Genomic DNA, 18,516 nt, shown 5'->3' on the forward strand with positions numbered 1-18,516 from the left:
TTCAGAGCTGCGGTGGGAAACTTTACACAATCCCTATCAACAAAAAAGCAGCACCAGCTGATGGCTGAGCACTTGTTGTTCCCACCACTTCCTGCCTCATCAGGGGGATGCGCTGGCGATATCGTAATGCGCGTGCGCGCGTGTGTGTGTGTGTGTGTGTGTGTAAAGAGAGAGCCAGAGCAGATGCCGTCGTGCAGCTGTGTGCTCTTTTTCAGCCTGGCTGACAGTGGGTGAAACCTTGCCCACTGCTGAAGACTCTGCCTGGTCCTATAAGCAGCCGCGTCCAGCTCTGGACCTCACTCAGTCTGGGTTAAAGTAGTTTAGCCTGGTGCAGCAGCATGAAGGGAGCGGGAGGAGTGAGACTGTTGGATGTTGGATTTGGTGCAGGAGCCGGCAAACAACTTCAACGATGCTCCTACAGTCACTTTGAGAATCAAACTGAAAGGGAGTTTCTCTCAATTGCTATCAGACACTTACTATAACCAATAACAGCATGCTCCATGCAAATGTGTACATTGTAAATCTTGTCATAGTTTATTCGTATTTGATCCTTTTATTCCTGTCAAGCTGCCTTGAGCTGCTCTGTTGTAGAAATGTGACATTTATCTTCAATTCTATTGACTCAAACCAACTGATAGTAAAATCTTTGACCTCAGGCCCTGAGGTCGGTGACCTTTAGGCTGCGGGAGACGCACTTTGACTTTGGGCGCTGACGACAGGTGTGTGTCAGTGCGTGTGTGCTGACTGCAGCAATCCTAATCTTCCCTGGCTGCTGTGGGAACAGGTGAGTCGGCTTCCTCTCAGCTGCAACAACAGCAACTACAACACACAACCACACAAAGAGCATCCACACACACACATTTTCCTCTAGGCTCCCATCAGCCGCCACCAATAACGTGCATCTGCAGCCTGAAGGTGATTGGTGGCTGGATTCGGGCAGCAGGAAACTACTCCTTCCCATTGCAGCCAACAGCGGTGGAATAGTGTGAACTTAACAACTTCCTAAACGCAAACACACACACACACACACACACACACACACACACACACACACACACACACACCTGCTCGGCGGCAAAAGCGTCCGTCAGCCCAGGCAGGCTAAAGTTATCCTCCTAAACATGGCGGCTCGGTGTCCGTTTATTTCTGCCACAGGCGCCGGGCAGACTTCGCGCACGATTTACACTCAGTGCACGTGGGACGACGCACAAAAAAAACAACAACAACACACAAGTTTGTATTTAAAAACCAAGCTCTGGCGTGAAATAAGCCACCTCGGCACACGCGGATTATTTTTGGAACCCGCGACGAATCACGCCGATAACCGAGCGCACCACTTTGTGCCGCGCGTCAGCCAGTTTGTTTTCTACGTGCTGTTTATTTTTAATGATGCGGTAAAGCTAAGTGCCCCCCCAAAAAAAGCCTAAACTTGAACCTGATCTTGCAGGAAAGGCGACCCCTGCAACCGCACGCCTCACTTTCAGAGCGCCACCTGCCAAAGTGGCACCTCAGAGGCTGCGACCCCCCACCCCCCCCATCCCCGGTGGATCCAGCGCCGGGAGCTGCGACGCCTCCAGGCGCCTAGCGAGCCAAACGGCAGGAAACGCGGCTCTCACTTCCTCTCACGTACAGCGGGAAGCGACAAACGCAACAGAAGTTTCCCTGGGAAGCCCCCTCTTCACCAACTGCCTGCCTGCCTGCCTCGGTCTGGGCTGCAAGGAAGCTCTGCTCGGTTCAAGTCAAATCAGGGCCGGACACGGTCTGCTAGCTAACATCCGACGAGGAGGAAGAGGAGGGTTAGGGCTGGTCTTCTGACATCTAACCGCCAGTAAGAAGTAATAATGAGAGCGATGATTATATATTAACAGGATGGTGGATTTGAGTTGATGTCTTTGGCAAAAACAGCTGTCGTTTTAAGAGAAAATTGGATCATTGAGACGCTTGGATACCTGCAAGACGAAAAAAAAAAAAACAAGCAGGCTAGAGTAGACCAGGCCAGACACAAATAGAATAGAATAGAATAGAATAGAATAGAATAGAATAGAATTTTTGACTGGTAGACTTTTGAGTTCCAGGGCACAAACCAGCCGAACGTCTTTTTGCAATCAGCCTGCAGCCAAACAGGCACGTTCAACATGATTACCCGCAGAATCAGGCAGCAAAGCTTCTGCCAGCCCGTAAATAAACCCTCAGGGCAGATGACTTGTTGATCCACTCCGGGAGTTTTACTCCTTGACGTCACCCTCGTTTCTCGGCAGCGTGAGGAGGCGCTCATGGTATTTTTTGCGAGTGAGAAAACGGCGTCCTGCAGATGGCGCTACAGCCCAGGAGGAGAGCCCCTGGTGGAGGCTGCACAGCAGGAGCTGCCGGTCACTAGGGGGTAGCAGCTCTCTGCCTTTCAAACAGGGCTCCAGTCACGCTGACGGGCCAGGTCTTTCTTTTTAGTTTTGCTTACTGCATATAATCACAGATCAGCTTTTTGTCAGAATGAAAAAAAAAGAACCCACATGGTTACATCCAATGGGCCACTGGGGAGCCAACGTTTAACAAAGCCACCTGGATTTGCTTCTCAAATTAGGAAGCGAAAACATGCTTCTCTCTTTATGGACAACGTCATTAATCCAGAATTAAGGTTTAGGCGCCACAGTTTTCAACACGGACGGACTTTATTTTCTTGTGATGATCACCGTTTCCTCTCCTCCATCCTCGAAGTTCGCTCTGGTCCCCTAACAACGAGCCCACATGGGCCCCATCCAAGCCGTCTGAGGAGTCTCCAGGGAACAGACGCACACCAGAGTTCAAAGGGAGCCGAAGGGCGGGGCCAAGGCAGGGCGGCTGGGAGCGGCGGGTGTCCAGGGAGAGGGAGGCGCTGCACCGTTGGCAAACACGTACGTGCACGGCCAGCGGCGGCGGCCGCACCCACGTACGAATTGTCAGCAACACTGAAATAAAAAATAAAACCAAACCCAAATTCCCCCGGCGCTGGGATTTTGCGTGGGAGAACCCCCCCCCCTCCTTCCTAAACACGTCAGCCAATCAGATCGCACAGCTGATGTTTCAGGGAAGGGGAGTCCCGCCATGGCGTGTAAACATGTTGTGGCAGTTTCCATGGCGTCACACATGGAAGCCCCCCCCCCACCCCGACCCCGACCCCGCACGCACACACACACAAGAAGCGTTACGCAGCAACAGTTCCCGCTATCTTCCCAAACTTTTTCGCATGTAAACGTGGCCTCGCGCGCGCACGAGCCAACACGCCCCGAGTGCGAGTTTGGATGCTATCACCGGCCGCGCCGGGAGCGGCGGAGCATGATGTCACTCGGCTCGACGCGCTGTCTCGCAGCCAAAATGTGTCAAGTGTGCAGTTAAAGGGACCGTTGGCCTGTCGGCTGCAGCAGAAGCACTCCAGAGCTCAGGAGGGGAGAGAGAGAGAGAGAGACAGAGAGAGAGAGAGAGAGAAGGATTTCACCCAATGGGAGCCGTGCAGTGCGACCCCAGGAGAGAGTACGACAACAACAACAACAACAACAACAGAGGGGGGTGGACATTCTACATGCGGCCACGCGGCCGGCGTGGTGTCATCTGAGCATCTGGAAGCAGCCGCCGCGACATTAACACCAGGCTCGGACCCAGAATACACCGCTGGCGGCCTCCTGGCGCAGATAACATCAGCGGGGGGGAGGCGGCGCTCGGAGGCGGCGGGCTGTGTTTACAGGCAAGCCCGTGCAAGCGCTGGAGTTGGATTGCTGGATGCAAAACTCCAGAACGGTCACACGGATCGGATCAGGCGTTCCCAAACACCGAGTGGTTCCAACGCAAAGAGTTTATCGTTTGGAGCTACCGGCTCTTCCTCACATGTTTTAACATCTGGGAATAAAACGCTTGTAACGTCTGTGCTCTTCCTCAGATGTTACAAACTTTTTGACGTCTGAGGAAGAGCTGGCAGCTCCAAACGCCATGAGATAAACGATAAACTCATTGCGTTGGCGCCACCTGGTGTTGCGGACCATTTTTCTTTTTTCTTTTTTTCATTAAATGTAAGTCAAACAATCAATAACGTAACCAGGACGGTTTTTCTCAGGTTTTCCTTGCTAAGGGGAAAAGTAAATACACCCAGCAAATGTACATTTAATCTAATTAAGTTTGAGAACCACTGCATTAGAAATCGTGGCCGGAGCCTCTATCATGGTGAGTAGTAGCTTTCATTTTAAGGGGAACTATCCCTTTAAACGCAGTTGGACTCCCAGCACCAACATCTGTTCGCTTCTGTGCGTATATGTAAGAAGAGACAGGGAGGACGGCCGCTGAATGCTCCATTGTCCCGAGCTAACCTTGGACGGTTGGACGGAACTCGTTTTGGGAAAAAAAAGAAAAGAAAAAGGTCCTTTTTATCAAGCGGCTAAACGAGGCCCCCGTGCGCAGAAAGGCATTGTGCACAGTGTGCGAGCGCGTGCACGTGGACCTGTGAGCGCAGGCGCCCGCATGCCTGCGTGCCTGCGCTCGCAGGTTAAAAACGGTCTTTGGCCCTGCTTGGCCAAAGTTCCTGCTGTGACTTTATTTCCTGTGTGGAAGGAGTTCAGGAGTGATGTCATCCTCCGCTCACAGGGAGTCAACAACTGTACACCCCTACGCACACACACACACACACACACACACACTGCAGCTCTCCTTCCCCTGATAATACCTGTTCTCCCTCTTTTTTCTCTAAAACAATTCCTCTCTCCTTCAAATCAAATTCCAGGAAAACTAAAAACACTCCTCACTCCTCCCCCTTGACGTCTTGGACAAACATTCTTTTCTTTCCTGTCTTTCTTGGAGTTTTTTATTTTGTCTATGACTCCTCCTGTCCATCCATCTCTGCGAGGTTTAAACTTAAAAAAAAAAAATAAAAAAAAAAACTTTCAATCATTTCTACCAATTTATCAAAGCACCTCTGTGCCAAAAAAACCCACCAGGTACGAAAGGTCAACGGTTCCTTTCTTTAGTTACGGAGAGGACGAGTCAAAAGAAAAAAAAGGAACACTGACTCACCCAGTCCGAGACAGACGTTATTTTCAGATATGAACACGCGAAGCCGGGCTATAAAAAAAAAAAAAAAAATCAGACATACCAGACCGTTTTGCCCAGCGCAGTGCTTTGGAGTGTGCCCTGAAATTGCTAGCACGCATGATTGTATTTAAAATATTTGCATTTAATTTTTAAAGGAAATCATCATTTCTATTTCACAGCCTGTCAATTTCGTGTTTTCAGTGACGGCTTTCCTGGTCTCCGAAAAAAACAAAAAAAACACTCAAAGACGAAGTTCAGCAAGATCTCCGACATTTCGGAGAACCGCACGGAACAACTGCCACCTGCCTCCCTGCCTCCCTGCCTCCGGCGAGTCTCGCCGACCACAGCAACAGCCGCGGATTTTAGCCAAATTTAAGCACGGCACCGCGGCTGCGCCCGCAATCCTCCTGATTTATATCAGCTGGCATCCCCGTCTCCATGGAGATTAATGGGCCTCTTCTGACAGGTGTAGAAAGCCCTGCATTAGTCTGTCAACAGCAGACCCAACAACAACCCCCCCCCCCACCCACTCCACACACACACACACACGCACATGCACCAAAAGCGCATGCACACATGTACCCAAGCTAACATGAGGATGCTAGCGCTGTGTGGCGGGGAAAGGGACTTAGCATCAAAGTCGCGGGGTCACTGTGAGGTTGGGGCAGGGGCACAGCGTCAAAACCTTTAAGTACTTATAGGCAAGGTCACTTCCTGGCTGTGTGTGTGTGTGTGTGTGTGTGTGTGTGTGTGAATGGCCTTGTCTTGTCTTGTTGGTAGTTGACTGGCACTTTAATGTGCGAGTCAGACAGAGGACAGGGCAGGCGCGGAGGAATATTAGCATAATTCCCAGCGTGCCAGGGTCAGTGTTGGGTGTCCCGGAGCTATTCCAAAACCTCAGCTGTGACCCCCACAGTAACGTCGGCTCGGCTTACCCCTCGCCCCGACAAAGGACGCAGACAGACAGACAGAGCACAAACGCTCGCCCACAAACTACATCGCCACGCAGAAAACCTGCGGAATCGCGTCGATTAGCGCCACCGTCACGTTAGCATCTGTGTGCGCGGCGCTAAAGTGCTTTTACAGCACGAAAAAGAAGCAAACAAACACGCGCGCGCGCGTACACAGGTCCATTTACACCGTGGCGACAGTGAGTCTGTTAGCGAGATGCCATAGTACAGAGAGGTGTACAGATTTAGGCCGCTATCACACTTCACCCCGCCAGCGGCGGAGAGGGTCCGGAGGGTAACGATACCGTTAACACTCGGCGTGCCAAACACGCACGCAGGCGCACGCACATAGGCAGGCCAAGGACCAAGCTAACCCTGCCCTCCAACCCCCCGCCGTGCTCAAAATCAGCGCCTCTCTCTTCTTTTTTTTTTCCTTTTTTTTCCGCCACTCTGCTTCGCGCGCATGGCAACAACTGTTATTCACGGTGACCCAAAATAACACCGGCGGGCCAATCGCAGAGCAGGAGGGGAAGGAGAGGTGGCGGGTCAACGCGGAGCAAAGTGGCTCCACATTTTTATTTTTTTGGTTGTTGTTGGGGTTTTTCTTTGCAGGTGAGAAAAGGACTCCGACTCGGGGGGGGGGGGGGAGGTAATGCAGAGAGAAACACAAAGGATTAAAGGTCAGAGACATTAGCCTCTCTCTCACAACTGCGGACGGCGTTCGCGGGAAGTCTTTCCGACGGCTCGACGTGCTTTCGGGAAAATCAGACGCAACACTGCTGACATTTTGCACCGCCAGAACAATTATCCGCTCGTCTGAAGAATTCAGCGCAAATGACAAACGAACGCGATCGAGTCGTATGCATTACTGACGGCTTTGTTTATGTTTCGCCCTCGTGCTTCTGCACCTATTCCCGAGCGGAGGCAGCAGCCCTCCGATCAACAATCAGGTGATTCATCGCTTTAAGCGGCCGGCCCGACCGACTCTCTTTATTGAATAAACATCATATAATGAATTGAATTGACTGCGATGTCGTGTTTGTTTGTCTTGCTGTCAGGCCTCCTATTGCTAACAGCTGTGATTCCCCCTGACAGGGAGACCGGTATTCTCAGAGTTCCTGCATCGTTTTAAGAGGACTCGATTTGGCAGACGTGACAGAATCTCCTTGCAATATGAGCGTAGCAGATTGTCTTGACATATTAGCGCACATTTCACTAGCATTCTTGTGGATGCATGATGCTACTGATGTTAGAACGACGTCATTGTCTCCCACTTGGCTTTTTTTTTTTTGCGATTGTGATACAACGCACTTATGTTGCCCACAGCAGGAGAGAGAAGAAGCAGATATTAGTTACACTGTGCATAAACACACTGTGTATAAACATAACGGAGGTCACATGTACGGTATTTCATAGCTGCTGGCTAATCAAGAAAAATCAAGTCTGATTCAACGATTCGATTAATCGAAGGATTGACCTGTAAAGTTAATCCTTCGATTAATCGCCTCCTGAGAGTGGAGCTGAATGGAAGGACGTGAGAAGAAACACGGAGGCGGAAGCAGAAGCAGGAACACATCAACAGGGACGGAGACGGGACGGACAGGGAGGCACGGAGGAGGAATGAGATCGCATAATTATGTGTTCGGGGGTTGCTGTCTGCTACGTCTGTGGTCGCTACCATGGCAACTTCATTAAAAAAAAAAAAAAAAAAAGCCCTAGGAGTCATCAGGGCATAAGGTTACTGCACTGAGTAAACAAGCACCCATGCAGTCAGGCGAACGGAGGGAACGAGGGGTGGTGGAAGAAAGGAAAAGGAGAGAAAATCAGTCGGACGGGGGGGAAATTAAAAGTGACCCGAGGACATAAAAACTGACATCAGGGATGACTTGAGAGTCTGCGTAGGTGGTAATGAGTGTTTGTCTGTCGTATGTAATTACCTAAATCTTCTGTGTGCCGCTGCTCAACACCCACATCACAGACCAGCCCCTCCCACCTCCTTCTAAGTCCGTTTTTTTTTTCTTTTCCTTCCCTTCTTTCAATGAGGACAATTCACTCGCATATAAACAGCCGCGCTCCAATTACCGCCAGCCTCTCGTTCCCTCCGTGGTCAAACCTCGCATTACTTTTAAACACTCCCCTGGGTGGGAGAGGAGTGCGCGCACAGACACGCGCAACCTAGCATAAATGCTTCAAAACTAGCCGGTACCCAGGAGTTCTTCTGGTTCTGAGGGAACAACCTACTCAGGTCCTGGTGCTGCTGGTGTTGAATCTTGTTTGTCCTCTAATTACACTAAAACACTTTGGCCATGTTGTCATACTGGACCAAGTGTTTGCTTTTCTCTTTGCCATCACTTTTTTTCGTGTCAAGACCTCCCCCAAAACCAAACAAACATGTATATTTCACTCACCCTTATCACCTCTGGGCTCTGCTGTATGAGGAGGGTCGAACCGGCATCTCTTGCAGCAGCATCAGCGGCGGCAGCAGATTCCGCGGCCGCGTCTCTGCCTGCGACTGCAGTCGGGATGGCGGGAGGCGGTGTTGCAGCTTCCGGTTCTGCCACAGGTGCATCCTCGTCTGAGAGCGTGGAGGGTTGCGCACCCTCCGGAACGAGGCTGGATTCCGGATCACTCTCAGCTGTTGAGGATTCAGCGGGCTCCTCTCTTGTCTCTGTTGTCACTTCTGCCGTGGATGATGGTTCAGTGGAGGCCGTGTCAGCTACTGGCTCAGAGTACACACCGAGAGGAGCTTCAGGTGCTGCCACAAGTGCCAGCGAAGTCAAAACTGCAGAGGATTGTTTTGGCGGTATCGCCGGGACCGTGGTGATGTCTATGGATGGGGCACTGTGACACTGCAGTGGTTGCGGGCTCTCTACCGGAGTGCCGGCTCGACTGGTGGTGGCGAGCGTGCCCTGCAAGAGCTTCATCACTTCCCGCTCCTTCCCACTGCTCCTCTCTGCACTCCCGGTGCTCCCCGCCCCAGAATCCACAAGCTCCTGGGCAAAGCTCTCGATGCTCTCCAGGATCCTCAGCAGCAGCGCTCCATCCTCCTCCTCACCCACCACCGCTTCACTGTTCTCCCTCGGCTGAGGGGTGAGGCTCTGCGGGAAACCTCTGGGGGCAGAGCCGTTCATGGACAGACAGGTGTCGTGCTTCCGCGCTGGGAAGGGAGCGACTTTCGGCTGAGCCAGGGCCTCGCCGGTGCTGGCCTGCTGGCTTCCGTCCCTCTTCCTGGTTTTGGCAGGAAGTGGAGGCTCGCTTTTCCTCGGGTGGCTCATGCTTTGAGACAAATTCTCCAAGTCCATCAGCAGCTTGTCGATGTCGTCGTTCCTGTGCGAGACAGCTCTGGCTGCTGGGACTTTTTGCGAGATGGTTGAGGGCCAAGCAGGGCTGATGCTGCTGGGCAAGCAATTTGTTGCACTGTGGTGAGGGTGCAAATGAGACAGGTGCTGTCCTAACGTTCCGTTTTGGTTGTGGGTGGTTTTTACACCATTCGTTGGGGTGTGTGTCTGCGGCAGGACTTGTTCTAAAGGCTTGTCCATGTCTGCTTCCTCCTCTTCGATATAAAGAGCCTCCATCGGGGATGCCGGAGGGGTCTGGGAGTACGGTGGCGTGGGGGAGGCGTGAAGAGGGGAGGGCGAGTGCGTCGGTGAGGATCTGGAAGGAGAGCATGTGATAGATGGAGGGGAGAGCGTGTGCTGCGTGATTGTAGGAGCATGAAGATGCTGCAGTCCATTGGGAAGCGGAGAAAGTCTGGATGGGGAGGTCTGGATGGGGTTGGCAATGCCGGAATCTGGTTTTAGAGATGAAGACGGAGATAAAATAGTAGGAGTGGAGGAGTGAGACGCAGCCTTTGGCAGAGGGGGCGACTGCACCACGTCCTCATAGCGAGGAGGTTGCTCGTTGCCAAATATGGGAGAGTACGGACCTTGCTGGAAGGAGTGCAGAGTGTTCACGAGTTCGGCGAGATCATTGGGACCACAGCCGGGAACACCGGAGCCTCCAAAACTTCCAAGTCCTTCCAGCTCCAGAGGAAGTTTCTTTAAGTAGGAGTTAAGTCTGGACATCACAGCGCGGTACACACTGTCAGGACTGGCTCCTCCATCCTCTTGACCTCCACCGGCCTTGCGCCGTATGCACTGCTTGATGATGTCTGTGCACTTCTTCAGGTCCTCGGAGCATTTGAGGAGAATGTCGAGGCAGGCGCGGATATCCTCCCCGCCAGAGCCTCCAGCACCCGCCTCTGCTTTGGTCTTCTCCAACAGGCGGGTGATCAGGTTCTCCTCTCCGAGGGTGTTGAGGTACAGCGAGGCCACCGTGTTCAAGCTTTGGTCCAAAGATCCGATGCTCGACAGGCTGCTCGTTGATCCTCCTCCGACCTTGGTGGCTGACGACAAGCTGCCCGTGCTCGACTTGAGCTTCGTCTCCTCAAGACCTCCGCCCTTAGCGGGCAAAAAAGGTGGCAGGTTCTCATCATTGGCGGCGACCGAGTCGCTTGTCCCGCCGCCATTTGTTGTCCCATTTGTGCTGACGCTGGCGCTGAAGTGGCCGTAGATGATGTCCAAGTCGGTGGAGCGGCGACTGAACGAGTCGGGACGGACTTTGCGACCTTTTCGGAGCGTCACGTGGCTAGAGGACGAGAGCCGGAGCTTGTCAAAGGAGAACTCTTTTATCTTACCACTCGCCAGGTTGATGGCCTCCTCGGTTATATCCTTGAGGCTACCCGACGAGCTCAAAGTCCCAGTGGAGCTGACCACACCAGGGGGCTTTTTACTGCGCCAAGGAGGGCTGTCCTCCCCTAAAGACAGGTTCCCGCTACTGCTTGCCCTTTCAAGACCACCATTGTACCCAATGTCCATGGTGAGACTAGTTTTCACGTGGTTAGGAAGCTGGTGAGCGACCACCGCACGGGAGTGCAGGGGCGAGTTGTTCGGGTCGACGTAAGGTGCAGGGTCCGGCGCAACCAGCAGTTCGGAACAAGTGCCGCGGTGCGCGACCGTACAGTCCAGTCCCTGGGACAGCGCCCCACATGGTCCAGAACAGTAGTGCACAGCGTGGGAGTGAGTGCGTCGGTCCACAACCACGCTGTTGTAGCAGCTCACGCTGCTCACAATCACACGGTAGGCTGCTGCCATGGTGATGGAAATCCCTCAGGGCACACACGGCTCAAATAATCTCAAAGTGTAAAGCAGAAACGATCAAGAAATCCCACTGGGTTGAAAAGTTCTGTTGAGGCTCTTTTTGTAAAGGCAAAAAAAGGGTACATCTCAGGAAAAAGAGAAATAATAGCCACCGCACAATAAAAGGAGGGAAAAAATGCAATCCACACCAACAAGGTCTGATCTGAGGCTCACATTTGAGGTTCAGAGCTTGTTTTCAGGCATGCAGAGGCAAAAAGGAAAGGGGGAAAAAAATCCTTGTCTGAAATCTCCGGGCCTTTTTAATAACAACAGCTGTAAGCTTCCTCCTCTCTCCACAGGCGCCGTCTCCGCTTCCTCTCTAACAGCAGCTCATTAGCTGCTAATGACAGCCACGGAGGAGGGCGACGGCAGAAGATCCAGCTGGAGTATCAGCCATCCCTCCAAACAAATAGCCACCAGGGGCCCAATCCGAGGCCGGCGAGGCCTTAACATTCCCCCACGGCTGGTGACCAGACGCTGGAAGAGGCAGCCTGAGGTCCTGGCTGGAGCCGAGATCCGCTCGTCCACTCCAACACAGCTGCAAGAATGGCAGGGGACCGGCCGCAGATGGCCGATTGCCACTTTCTTTCTCCGTCGAATGTGTGCGCCTCTCTTCCCTCCCCTTGCTGTCAACCATGTGTCAGAGGAAGCGTGTGATTCTGACGAGAGGACGCCACCTGCGAGTCAGCAGAGAGACGGGAGGGGGGAGGGTAGAGGGGATGGGGGAGGAAGAGGGACAGAGAAGGAAAAGGGAAGGAGAGAAAGTCAATTGCCAGGACCAGAAAGTGAATCTCACAGTGATGCCAGTCGTTTTGTAGCTTTAAGGAAAACATCTCCCCCCCCCATCATCAGCCTTAGATACACACAGATCACAAAAGGGGGACGGACTGTCGGCACGGAGTCGCGGTGGGAAAAAGAAAAAAAGGCGAGACAGCGCCGTCGTCATCACAGCGGGGCTACAAAAAGCCTCTGAGAACCCGAGACGCTGTTAAACATCAGCGGGTGTGTTACAATGAGGCGACGGCAGCTGCTTCTGAGACTCTCCCATTAAGTCCTCGCGCATATTGTGCTGTTGGTAAAAGGCTTTAATGCAGCCGACGCACAAAACAACATCATCTCGTTGGGATGGCTGCGAGGAAGGACGACGTCGGCAGCAAGATCTGCTCGTTATCCAAATCTGCCAGTGCCACGTCTGGATAGGTTTTATAGCTTAGTATAAAAAAGAAAGACACACAAATCATTCCAGACGTGGCAAAGCGTCGTCGATCAGCTGGACTGGTTCACTCGGTGTTCTCAGATGAGGCGCCAGCATCTGTAAAAAGTCTTTCAAACGGTTCCCACTGATCTCTTGAGGGGCACCCTGGACTTGTGGATGGACACGAATCCCAAACCTCCTGTGAAACCTCTTTTTTTTTTTTTTTGCGTAAATTCCTGTGGTTCTGTCACAGAACAGTAAAAGTCTGCAAACCTCTCTGTGCCATCAGATTCACGTTGAGTGTGTGTTGCTGGAATGTGTCAAGCGATTGGAGGAGGAGGAAGTTTGGATTGGCGACCGGGCCTTCAGAACTCTGAGGTTTGTATCAATCTCATTTCCCCCTGCAACTTTCCCCAGGGACATTCCACAGACCGGAGCGCCGCCAGCTGTTTATGGACACGGCACGCGGTTATTAACTGTAACTCCAGCAGCGTTGCGCACGGCTGGAGGCCGCGGTGAGCTCGACGCCGACGCCTCTCGCCCGGGAACTGGAGAGACCTGAACTCCAAAGACTTTTGGAGGTTTTCGGGACGTTCGGCCCGGCCCAAGACACCGGACAAAACAACAGACAAACAAATAAAGAAACCAAAAAAACACTCCACGCAGGCTCCTACCTGCAGTGGAGGAGTTCTCAACGCTAGCACAACGGACGCCTGAGCGACGTCTAAGCGGCTCATTACCAGTTAAGATAAACAGTTGGGACGTGTCATCAAATCCACGGTGCGAACAAAATTGGGGAGCGACGGGTCAGAGAGAGAAAAATAACAATGATTGGTGGGTTTGCCGGCGTGTTGGGGTGGGGGTGCGGAGGGGGCTGGGCCTGGACAGCACCTGGAAAAACAACTATTAAGGAGCTGTATGGAAAAAACAGACGGCCACCTAATCATCCACCCCGCCGACCCCTTCCTCCCAGAACAGCTGCCCGGCCGTCGGATCGGCCGCTGCGACGGGAAGCGACGCTTCCTGGCGATCTGAAAGATTCGAACCCGGAGTCCCCCCCCCCCAAAACCTCCCCCGACTCAGTCCTGTAAACAAGACGGCAACTAGGCCCCCCGAGTCTCTCCCCGAGTCACGCCCACTCGCCGCGGCCCGCACATGCCTCACTGACTGGCTGATTGATTGATTGCAGAGAATTAATAAGATAGGGAGAGAGAGAGAGAGAGAGGGAGAGAGAGAGAGAGAGAGAGACAGAGAGGGGCATTCTGTTTTTTCTGTCTGTGATTTAGTGGCAGCCAAAGTCGTTGGCCGGGCTTGGGGTTGGGGATGCGTTTTTTATGAGGCGGGCGAGCGGAGGATGCCGCTAGCCGAGGTGTCGGCTTACGACTTTAGCGTCAGTAAGGCGAAGCCCTCAGCCGTCATCGGCCGAGGCGCCTTTCGGGAAGAGAGCTCGTCTCCTCTGCGACGCCTGCAAGGAACCAGAGCGGATCTTTCAAACAGCGAAGGGCCGACCGGCTCGCTGACCGGCATCTCAGCTCGTTTCCAGTTAGTTTGTTCGCTAACTGGAGTGTGTTTTTACTGCATTAAATGCACAACGAGGGGGAAAATGGAAATACTTCAAAACACAGTCATTCCAAAGCCTTGTTCCTGCCTTGGCTCCTGTCAGCAAGCGCAGGCGGCGGGCAGAGAAGGCAAAGTGTCGACCTGCCGCTCGGGTTTATGAGCGTCCGACCGCCTTTTCCTCCCCTCCGCTTCCTGCTGCCGCCCACCCCACCCCCGCTGTTCCTCCCTCCTCCCCCTCCGTCCACCTAAAAGCGTCTTTCCTCAACGCGACCTTCACCAGGAAGCACTTAATCATCGGAGGCCGCCTCTGTCACAGCCTCCCGCTCCGGCCGCTAAACAGGGAATGCCTGGGAAGCCCAACGCCGCCTTTCTGCACACGCCTTTGTGTTTGGCATCGGTGTGTCTGTTTTCAAAAAACTGCTGCTTGCTCAAACCCCCTCCCCCTCCTCCCCGCCTCCACCGAACAGGGGAAGTGGCTCTTTGTGAATGAAGGAGGAAAGACCCGGAGAAAGGAACCCCAAACATGCCTCCGGGGGGAAGAGAGGAGGGCAGGCAGGCCCGCACTGGTCTGAGGACACACTGGCATCATGAAGAGCAGCAGGAGACTCTGTGTGTGTGTCTGTGTGTGTGTGTGTGTGCGTGTTGACACACGGCAAGAAAAGAGGGATTAATGGGGCTTTTTCTTCTCCGGGAAACACAAACACACACGCCGCTCTGGTTCCCTCCTCTGGATGCGACAGTCATCAGGGAAACCACTCGCCCGCTGTTTCTCACCGTCACTGCGGTTCTGACCCACTTCTCGTCTGATTTTGTGAATTATTTATCAGGGATTCCAAGTGCTGGAACCCCTGTGACACACACTCTCCTCTTCCCGAGGAGACAAACTTGTTCTGCAGCAACGACAGCTGGCTTCGTTTTGAGGAGACGGACGGCTCCATCTTCCGCAGGGACTTCATTCTGATCATACCGACTCCTGACTGGCGGCTGCAGCTCAAGTAAGACAAAGTAAAAAGAAATGAAGAGCGTACAGATGTTCTCGGAGTGAAAAAAAGAACAAACTAAAAAACAAAACTGAAATGAAACAATTCTGAAGTCACCGGCCGCCAGCGCCGAGGAAGACCCGCATGCATAAGGGTCTTCCGGGAGTCGGCAAACGATCCTCTGCTCTAAATTCCTCTGGTCTAATAGGGCCAGAGAGCCGCTTTAAAACACAGCAGGCTGCGACAAAACGCAGCGGGAGGCTTTTGGTGCCCGGCGGAAAACGAGGCGATAAGTCTCAGTTCCGCAGGAGCCTGGAGGGGATTTTGAGGGGTGGGGGGGGTGGGGGGGGGGTTGTTTATTAAAAAGAGAGAGAGAGTGAGAGAGACGGAGAGGGAGAGGGAGAGGGAGAGAGGCGATGTTGGGATGTAAACCAGACGGCGGTACACGAGCCAAAGACAAAAAACAAAACAAAGCAAGATACACTGGAGCAGAATCAGACGGGAGATCTGACACAATTAAGGATGAAGGACAAATAAGGTTCATTTGAAACAAAGTCTCACAGCCGCGGGCGAGGAGGCGAAGGCAACTCAGGTGCTGCCAACAAAAGTAGGGAGCGTGTCAGGTTCTCACACATCAGCAGAATCTCCAAAAAGAGTCTGAATAGTCTTTTTTTTTTTTTTTAATAATAAAAAGGGCACGAGTTTATCATAAAAAGCAAAGAGTAAATACCAGGAAGTGATCGCAGGCGAGCGAGTGTGTGTGTGTGTGTGTGTGTGTGTGTGTGTGTGTGTGTGTGTGTGTGTGTGTCTGCATCTGGCTGAAACTCGGGGTTCCTGCCACTTCAGTCTGCCAAATTCTACAGGGCTGGGACCAAACCCAGGCAGCCGAGAGCGCAAATCATTTAAATCGTGCAAACACACACACACACACACACACACACACACGTGAACATGAAAACCCATGCACGCACACACACACACACACAGTTGTGAATGACGAAACCACGTCTGCAGGCCCGGCGAGAGCAGAGCTCCGAGCTCCGAGCTCCAGGATGAAGCAGCAGTTCTTAGTAGGTCAGAGCGGCCGCGGTGGGAGATGAGCAGGATCGGCAGCGTCGGAGTCTCAGGCATTTTCTAACGTAAACACGCAGGCAGGAGACGCAGAGCAGGGGAAAATGTTGATTTAACGGCGTCGCGACTGGCATTTGTCTTAACGCTACGAAAGATTCCAACAAACGGCGACCGGGGTTTAAAAAAAAGTAAAGCAGAAAAAAAAAAATGTCTCTAGGACCGAGATGGAATCCATTTTTCAAACTGGATGAGACGTCTGGGGTCAGCTTACCCCCCAGTTATTGGGCTGTAATGTACTGTCGGGACACGATGGGCCTGAGTTATTTCCCCGACTCCGCTCCGCTACTTATTAATGTCGTTCACGTTTTACGAGCGGCGCAGATGTCGGAAGGGTTAGCGGGAGACTGAGGCGAGTCCCCCGGGGAGCCGCCGCCTGGATCGACCGCGCGGATCAATCGGGAGCCGCCGAGAATAAACTCATTGACCGCCTCCGACCTCGCGCCGCAGCCGGATCGAAATCCACTTCAGCTGCAATAGTTTTTTTTTTATATGTACTTTTAACCACAATGGACCTTGCGCTGTGTAATTAAAGTGTAATAACAATAATGATGCTTAAAAAAAATAAATAATAATGATAATAAAATGAGAAAGTTTAAACGTAAGACGCAGTTTGAGAGGGGCCACTTTGTGAGGCACAACGCTCGGCAGCCTGTCAGCGCAGACAGCCAGTCGGTGAGTCGGTGAGAAAAAAAACAGCGTCGGAATGTTGAATAAAAGGGATTTTAGTGACTTTGAACGCCACAAAAATACAAATACAGTGTGTTTGAGTTTCAGCTTATCTGCCTCTTATCTCCTGCCCACGTCCCCGCCTCCTTTGTATCGAGGGCTAGCCTGACCCCGGCAACACACACACACACACATGCACACAAACACACACACACACACGTGCGCACACATACTTCTTCACCTCCTGCAGCGCATCAGCTGTTCCCTCCCGCCCCTCCGTGCGAATGGCTCGGCACCTCATTAGGGGGCGAGACGGAAGCCCCACGCGCACACACACACACGCGCGCGCACACACGCGCGAGCACACAGACAATATTAACGAACGTGCGTCTCAAGGGAGGCGACGGCGGAAGAAGGAGAGGATGTTTTTGAGCCAGCGAGTCGATGAGGAAAAAGCAGTGAGTCACATCTTCTCTGGTCCTTGATGTCTCCTAGGTGCCCTTAAAAGGCCAGCACACACACGCACACACACGCACGCACGCACGCACGCACGCACGCACACAAACGATTGTGCCGTTCCAGTGCAGAGAGCAGAGAAGGAAAACACGCAGCCAGTGCGCAACACTGTGCACCACATGAGACCTGGATGATGAAAAGCTGGCATCCACTTCAAAAAGTTCCAAACCTGCACACACACACACAGACACACACACACACACACACACACACACACACACACACACACACACACACACACACATAAAAGCTTAAGCACACACACTTATTCTGCACACAACGTGAGCTCTGCACAATTGCAGAAAGACAAACAGTGTGCAGCGAGACCTCACATTAATAAACATGTTTATCTATAGTCCATTCTCTCGATCCTGCATAAAGCTCCACATTCAGACACACACACACACAACACACACACACACACACAGACACACACACACACACACACACATCACGGATGATGTCACTTGTTCTTTTAGCACCACTTTGCTGATTTGCAGCAGACTCGACACACAAACTCGCACAGGCCTCAGACATTACAAATGCACAAACTGCAGACTGTCACACAGGGACTGCAGACACACAAATACATATTTTTCCAGCGTGCACAGACGAGATGACCTGGATTTTTTTTTGTTGTTTTTTTGTTTTTTTTTGGGCTGCCGGTAAAGAGTTTGTTCCTGCTGCCACCGACAAAACCAGAGCCGGAGGCGGTCGGGCCGGACCGGCGCGAGCAGATGAAATTATTAAACCGACGGATAAAAACGCTTTTAGTTTGAAATCAATCAGCCTTTAAGCAGAGTAACACAATAGAGTTCCAATTGGTGGAACAATGATGTCTGAGTTTAAACACAAAGCTGAAAGACGAGCCGAGTCTGAATCAATGCAGCCGCAGCAAGCAGCAGCAGCAGCAGCAGCAGGAGCAGCAGCAGCAGCAGGAGCAGCAGCAGCAGCAGCAGCAGCAGCAGCAGCAGCAGCAGGAGCAGCAGCAGGAGCAGCAGCAGCAGCAGCAGCAGCAGCAGCAGCAGCAGGAGCAGCAGCAGCTTCGTCCTTTTCTCGAGAAAGGCCTGCGATATCGACGGCGCCCCATTGGCTGCTGGTATATTTAGGCAGGCTTGAGGAGAAGGTAGCGTCGAGGCTGGAGACCTTGCAACTGGTGGCTCACAGGCTCGAACCAACACACCTCTCGTTGGTTGGTTGGAGAGCTCGGATATCCTGCAAATCACAACCGCTGCAAGGCAAAAGAAATGAGGCAATACCTTAAAAATGTTGCTGAGAAAAAGCTTATTTTA

General features: G+C 52.5%; 1 protein-coding gene across 1 annotated transcript in view; it reads right to left on the reverse strand.

Annotated features, from left to right (window-relative positions):
• Positions 1–11,880, reverse strand: part of ppp2r3a (protein phosphatase 2, regulatory subunit B'', alpha) — a 22,072-nt gene extending 10,192 nt beyond the window's left edge. The window contains exon 1 of the mRNA XM_076017641.1: positions 8,408–11,880. Coding sequence (XP_075873756.1) covers positions 8,408–11,131 — 2,724 coding nt within the window. The 5' untranslated portion in view covers positions 11,132–11,880. The remainder of the gene's footprint in view (positions 1–8,407) is intronic.
• Positions 11,881–18,516: the final 6,636 nt, after the last annotated feature.

This window comes from Nelusetta ayraudi, unplaced genomic scaffold, assembly GCF_046127955.1.
Source record: "Nelusetta ayraudi isolate G7.1 ecotype Tasmania unplaced genomic scaffold, CSIRO-AGI_Nayr_v1 ptg000007l, whole genome shotgun sequence".
Taxonomy (NCBI): Eukaryota; Metazoa; Chordata; class Actinopteri; order Tetraodontiformes; family Monacanthidae; genus Nelusetta; species Nelusetta ayraudi.